Source organism: Scylla paramamosain, chromosome 40 (genome assembly GCF_035594125.1).
Source record: "Scylla paramamosain isolate STU-SP2022 chromosome 40, ASM3559412v1, whole genome shotgun sequence".
Lineage (NCBI taxonomy): Eukaryota > Metazoa > Arthropoda > Malacostraca > Decapoda > Portunidae > Scylla > Scylla paramamosain.
In genome coordinates, this window is record NC_087190.1 from 12151604 (window position 1) to 12158610 (window position 7007).

Sequence of the window (7007 nt, forward strand, 5' to 3'; positions counted from 1 at the left end):
CCGCCGCCACCACCACTGCCACTGCTGCTGTTGCTGCCAGCAGTGTCTTGATTCTGTTGTGGTTTTGGGTTGTGGTAGATTAGATGTGTGTGTGTGTGTGTGTTAATAGATTTAGATACCTCCTTATTTGTATATCTCAGTATGTGTGAATGTGTCATTAGGGGTCAGGTTAGCTTATTGGTCTTCAAGGATGTTTGAAGATCAATTTCTTGTGTGTCTTGATGAATTAAGTGCATGAGTATTGAAGGAGGATGAGTTTAGCTTGTAGCTGTGAGAGAAGTACAGTAATCTTTTTGACAGAGTACGATGGTTTGTTTATTTATCACTGCTGTTGCTATTATTATTGTCCTGGCTACTTTTCCTTATAGGTAAAGTATTATTATCATTATTCTTAGTTCAAACATTATTTTATATAATCTGATGAACCGTGACAAAAGTACAACAATCTTAGCTAATGTATGACAGTTTGTTTGCTTATTACTGCTACTATTATTATTGTCAATCTTGGCTATCCTTTATGTATAGATAGATTACTATTATTACTATTTTATTATTTTGTACTTAGTTTATACATATGCCTGCTCCTTATTCTCTCCCTCTCCCTCTCCCTCTCTCTTTCTCTCTCCTGCAGTAGTGACTAGGAAGTAGAGGACTTGGGCATGCCTGTCCCACCACACGTAGGAACCACCGCCGCCACAACCCACTGTACTCTGACCTGCACTCAATAAACCTGTTCTTTCTGCTTCAGTTTTTGTTTTTTTTCTTTAGTTTCCTGAGTTCGCTGGGGTTTGAAAGCATATGTGTTTACTTGTTTATTTATTTTATTTATTTATTTTTTTTTTTTATTTATTTATTTTTTCTTGTGTGTGTGCAAGTTGAATATATCTGCTCTTCCTGCTTCAGTGTCGGTTTTTTTTTTGTTTGTTTTTTTAGTTTGAGAGCAAGTAAACTTCTCTTTTTTTCTTTGTTTTCTTTTTCTTCAGTTTTGGTAGCTAAATTATTCTTTCTCCTTCACTTTTTCTTGTTTTTTCTTTAGACTGAGAGCAAATAAATCTTTCTCCTCCAGTTCTTGTTTTTTTCTTTAATTTCCTAAGTTTGGTGTGCTGTGTTTGAGATGCATCTGTATTTATGTGTGTGGGTGTGTGAGTGTGTGTGTGACTGCCTGACTGACTCTTCACCTCCCCACAGCTCCCCAGAAGCCCCACGGCCCCGCAGCAAGCGCCACACATCCCCCAGCCCCGACCCACCACTGCAGGAAGCCCCAAGAGCAAAGGAGAGGAGAGCAGGACAGGATGCAGAGAAGGAGCAGGATGGCTGGGGAAAGGAGAAGGACCTATCTGGGGAGGGGAGAGGCAACAGCAGTGACTTGAGCCCCCATCCCCCGCACCTCCCCCAGCAGAAAGGCCTCAAGGGCACCCCCCAGTCAGAAACCCAGTCACCCTCTGTGGTAACCCAGGACAAGACCCACAAAGCCGCAACCATCCCTTGTGGCTCCATCCCTTTGCCTAAGCCGCCCGCCAAGCCACCGCCCCAGGGTAAGACAAGCCCCCAGGCCATCCAGACCCCTGTGGCAGCCCCGCCCCGCCCCCCTGACCCCACACGCCCACTGGAACTCCCACGGCCACCCCAGAATGGTCAGCACTCAGCGCGGAATGCAATGATGAGGGTCAGCAGTCCATCACGATATAGAAGGTGAGGTGCTTGTATGTACACACACACACACACACACACACACACACACACACACACACACACACACACACACAAGGGTATACTTTTGTTTTATTTTTTGGTGTGTTTATGTTTTCCTTTTCTTTTTCTCATTGTTATTCTTGTTTTTATTTTTTTGTTCTTAATCTTGACTCTCTCCTTTCTCTTCTTTTCTTCTATTTTGTATTTGTTTTATTTATGTTTTGCCATTTAACTAGTCAGTCAGTCAGTCAGTCAGTCAGTCAGTCAGTCAATCAGTCAATCAGTCAGTCAGTCAGTCAGTCAGTCAGTCAATCAGTCAGTCAGTCAGTCAATCAGTCAGTCAGTCAGTCATTCACACTAACGCCTCTCCCTCTCTCCCACCCACACTAACACCCCCTCTCCCTCTCTCCCACCAGGCCTCTCTCCAGTGCCACTCTCTCACCAGCCCACAGCCCAGACTCCCGCAGCACAGGCACCCCCAGGCGCTCCTCCCACTCTTCCTCCTCCTCCCGCTCCGCCTCCTCCTCCCGCTCCCCCTCCCGCTCCCGCTCCAGGTCACGCTCCAGATCCCAGACCAGGTCACGCTCCCACTCCAGGTCACTGAGGTAAGGTCAGGTCAGAGAGCGAGAGAGAGAGAATTGAATCACATCACACTCCCAAAACCTAACCCTCCTTTCACCCCCCCTCCTCCCCACAAACACTAATAAATCCCTCCCCTTTCTCTCCCCCAACGCAACACAGGTCAGGGTCCAGGTCAGCCTCAAGGTCACCCTCCAGGTCGCGCTCCAAGTCTTACTCAAGGTCACACTCCCGCAGCAGGTCACGAGGCCGCTCCAGGTCGCGCTCAAGGTCATATGGAGGTCGGTACAGCAGGTCAGCCTCAAGGTCAAGATCACGAACTAGGTCAAGGTCATTGTCCATACCCAGGAGGAGAGGGTCACCTTCTTTCCTGGACAAGAGGAGGATAACAAGGTAGGTCAGGTCGGGTCAAGTTAGGTTGGGTTGGGTTAGGTCGTGTTGGATTAGGTCAGGTTAGGCTGCACTGACATGAACCACTTTTTGTGGTGAGTGGCCAGCACAAAAAAATGTTCCAATATAGAACACACACACACCTCAGTGGGTGCATTCACATGGCCCACTTTTTGTGGCAGCCACAAGAAAGTGGTGTATTGTGGCAGGTGGAGCCATTTGTCCCACCACTCTGTGGCCAGACACAGTGGCCAGCAATGGAAGCTGTTATTTTTAGTGGCACCACACACACCAGCCTCAACTGATGGCCGCCACCCTGCCTGCCGCTGCTGTGGTGCTGTGATGTCCTGTCTGCCACAGCAGCAAGCACTCCTTTCCCTGAGTGGAAAGAATACATGAAGAGTTGTGTGACGGTGAAATATTGATCACAGAGGTGGAGAAAAGACCACCTCTTCGTGATTTGAATTTGAAGGAACACACTGACGAGAATATTAAAGAAAATAACGTGTGGATGCTCCACGCAGCGGTCTGTTACTAACTGTGGGGTGCAGCCACCACTCTGTGTGCTTCCTGTGCTTCTTCACACAGAGACCACAGACAGCTGCTGCTGCTTCCACCACATCCACGTGGCGCTCACCTTGCATGGCTGCCACACAGTGGCTCCTGTGCACGCTGCTCATGCTTGACATTCGTGGCACCAAATTTTTGTTGTGGCCACTGACCATAAAAAGTGGCTCCTCTGAATCCAGTCTTAGGTTAAGGCTGGGTTAGTTAGGTTAGGTTTGGTTATTATTATTATTATTATTATTATTATTATTATTATTATTATTATTATTATTATTATTATTATTATTATTGCTAAATTTCATCTGCTTTGTGATTCCTGCATCTTGCTTTTATTTATTCCATCTCTCTCTGTTCTTTTGTTATTGTTATTGTTATTATTGTTGTTATTATTATATTGCCATTATTATTCCAGTCTTGTTATCATTGTGTTGTATTGCAGCACCTTGCATCTCAGTAATAGTGTATTACTTGTTTGTTAATGCACTGCTAAATGTACTCAAGCTTGTACGACTATTATTATTATTATTATTATTACTATTATTATTATTATTATTATTATTACTATTATTATTACTATTATTATTACTACTGCACTGTTAATCATTTAGCTTGCATTATTATTGTTTGTTATTATTGAAATGCCTGCTGCATGCACACACACACACACACACACACACACACACACACACACACACACACACACTATAAATATGACAAATTAAAAGACAGGACATTATGAGCTTCACACACACACACACACACACACACCACACACACACACACACACACACACACACACACACACACACACACACACACACACACACACTCTGCTTGATTTATTATGTACGTATGTATGTATATCTCTTTATTTTTTCTTATTTTGCAGCATCAGACACCTTGTACAGAAGAGATGAGTCCTCCTCCTCTTTTTCCTCCTCCTTCTCCTCCTCTGTAATCTTTAGCATGTGTGTGTGTGTGTGTGTGTGTGTGTGTGTACGTGACTCAAAAACGCACATGGTGAGTCTATCCCCGCCACCCTTCCCTGTCCCCCTCTCTAACACCCGGCCTAAGTCCCCCCCCTCCCCCCCGTGACTGGCCATAGGAGGGCTTGGGGGGGGACTTGCTTGTTTTTTTTTGTTTTTATTATTTTTTTATTTATGTATTTATTTATTTATTTATTTTATTTATTTATCTATTTTATTGATTTTTTTTATTTGAAGTAAAATTTTTCCGTCAAATCTTTGCAATCAGATCACGTGTATATTTATTTATTTATTTTTATTTCTATGTTTATTTATTATTATTTTGTGTGTGTTTTCACTTGTTCGCTATAAGTTATTTGAAACTTTAACAGTTACTATTACACAAAAAAAATAAATAAGTAAATAAATAAATAACTTAATCTAGAATAAACTACAAAGGACACATTATTATTTTACTATTTTTCTTTCTTTTTCTCTTTTTTGCTTTTATCATTGAAGCACTGCTCTTGTTGTTGTTGTTGTTGTTGTTGTTGTTGTTGTTGTTGTTGTTGTGCACTAGTAATGAATGCGTAGTGGTTGTATCATTGCAGTAGTTGTTGTTATTGTTGTTATTAATTGTTATTTAAGTCACCCGCTCCTGTGCTCTAGAGAATGATAGAAGTGAGGTCATTTAATAGCATAACCTGTTCATTATGTTATTTTGTGTTATTTTGTGGCCATTAATCAATATTTTTACTTGTTACTCTGGTTATTATTATTATTATTATTATTATTATTATTATTATTATTATTATTGTTATTATTTGTACTAATACCACCACTACTATTGATATTATAGTTTATATCTTTATTTTTGTTATAATATTCAAGTGAGTATGGAGATAAAATGTAAAAATATCAACTTTTCTGCTAAATTAACTAAGAATGCCATAGACTTCTATATGGCTTCTATTAGCCATATAGACTAATATAATGTTTGTGTGAATGGAGACTGGCTAAAGATACTAAATACTTTGATCACTAATATTGAAAAGAAAAAAAATAATAATAATTAGGTATAACACTTTCCAATGAGAAGTACTGATGTTAATGTTTGTGTTACGAAAACTGATATCTCCATTTGTATGTTTGTATGTATGTATGTATGTACTCTACACACTTGACGGACTGTACCTCTTCTTGTCCGCTACACTCACCTGACTACTGACACTGCAGCGCCCAGGCTAACCTCACTATCTTAACACTCTAAACTACTACTACTACTACTACTACTACTACTACTACTACTATTTTTTATTCTTGCTCTTGTTCTTTTTTTCATCTCGTAATTTTCTCTTGTACTACTACTACTACTACTAACACCACCACCACCACCACCATCACCACTAACCTAACCTAACCTAACTAACATTACTAAATCCAATTACTCCCCCCCTCCCCCCTCTCCCCTCCCCTCCCCCCGCCCAATTTAGTGCCAGGAAAAGACCGGTCCCCTACCATCGGCCGACCCCTCCCCCCTCCCCCTCCTCCTCCGAGTCCTCCTGGTGGTCCCGAAGCCACACCAGGTCACGAAGCAGGTCCTGGAGCCGCACCAGGTCACCCTCCTACAGCAGGTAATGCGGCCCGGGTCAAGTCAGGTCGTTCATCCATCAGAAAGGTCAAGAGTTTTTTTTTTTTTTTTTTTTTTTTTTTTTTCAGTTTTATTTATTTATTTATTTATTTTATTTTATTTATTGAGGGGTAAATTTTGGTGATTATATATTTTTTTCTCGTTTTCTTCGTTTTCATTTTCTTTCTGCTAATTTTCTTTTTTTTTTCTTTTTTTTTTTTTTTTTGTCTTCGTTGTTTTGTTTCTTTATTGTCGTTTTTATTCTTGCTCTTGTGTTCCGTCCTTTCATACTGCAGTTCTTTCGCTTCTTCTCATTTCTTGTTTTATTTATTTTTTTTTTCTCTCTACCTCCTCGTTCTTTCTTTTATATTTATTTGCGAGAGACACCAGAAAGAAATCCTGCCTTGGGGAAAAAAAAAAATGGAAAGAAGAAAAATTACAATGTGGTCAGTTTGGAAAAAAAAAAAATCACTGACAAATTGAGGAGAAAGGAAATGAAGAAAAGGAAAAAAATATATAAATAAATGGAAAGGAGAAAAGGAAAGAAAAATAGTGGTGCCATTACTTTATTTATTAAATAACAATTACTCTTTTCTTCTTAATGATAAACAAGTGCAATATTTGATCTAGTTCAGAGAGAGAGAGAGAGAGAGAGAGGGTGTCTACTCAATGAAAACTGTAAAAGAGTGTGTGTGTGTGTGTGTGTGTGTGTGTGTGTGTGTGTGTGTGTGTGTGTGTGTGTGTGTGTGTGTGTGTGTGTGTGTGTGTGTGTGTGTCCTTAATTAAACGTGAGAGAGTGAGAGAATATACAAATATACAATAACTTAATTCATGCAAGCAGTCTACTCATAAATCTAGTCACTCATTGTTGTATGTGTTAAATAAAAACGAGAAAGGAGAGGATGAAGGAAGTGTGATTGTAAAGTGAAAAAAAATAATAATAATAACCAAGATAAATGTAAAGAAATATAAAACAAAAAATATATATATATTGTGGTAGAAACGAAAATTGAGAAAATAATAATTATTGTTTGTAGAAATGAAGAAATAAATGTAGAAAAAAAAGTTGAGAAACAAATAGATCTGGAAATTAGGCCTGTAAATATGTTAGAAAGAAAAGAGAAAAAAATACAAATAATAGTAGTTGATGTAGATACTTTTTAAAACAGTGAAGGAAAATAGTA

General features: G+C 39.8%; 1 protein-coding gene across 1 annotated transcript in view; it reads left to right on the forward strand.

The window, feature by feature from the left end:
* The window catches only part of LOC135092443 (serine/arginine repetitive matrix protein 2-like), a 38272-nt gene extending 31689 nt beyond the window's left edge, over positions 1–6583 (forward strand). The window contains 4 exon segments of the mRNA XM_063990936.1: positions 1189–1692; positions 2109–2297; positions 2434–2664; positions 5687–6583. Coding sequence (XP_063847006.1) covers positions 1189–1692; positions 2109–2297; positions 2434–2664; positions 5687–5831 — 1069 coding nt within the window. The 3' untranslated portion in view covers positions 5832–6583.
* Positions 6584–7007: the final 424 nt, after the last annotated feature.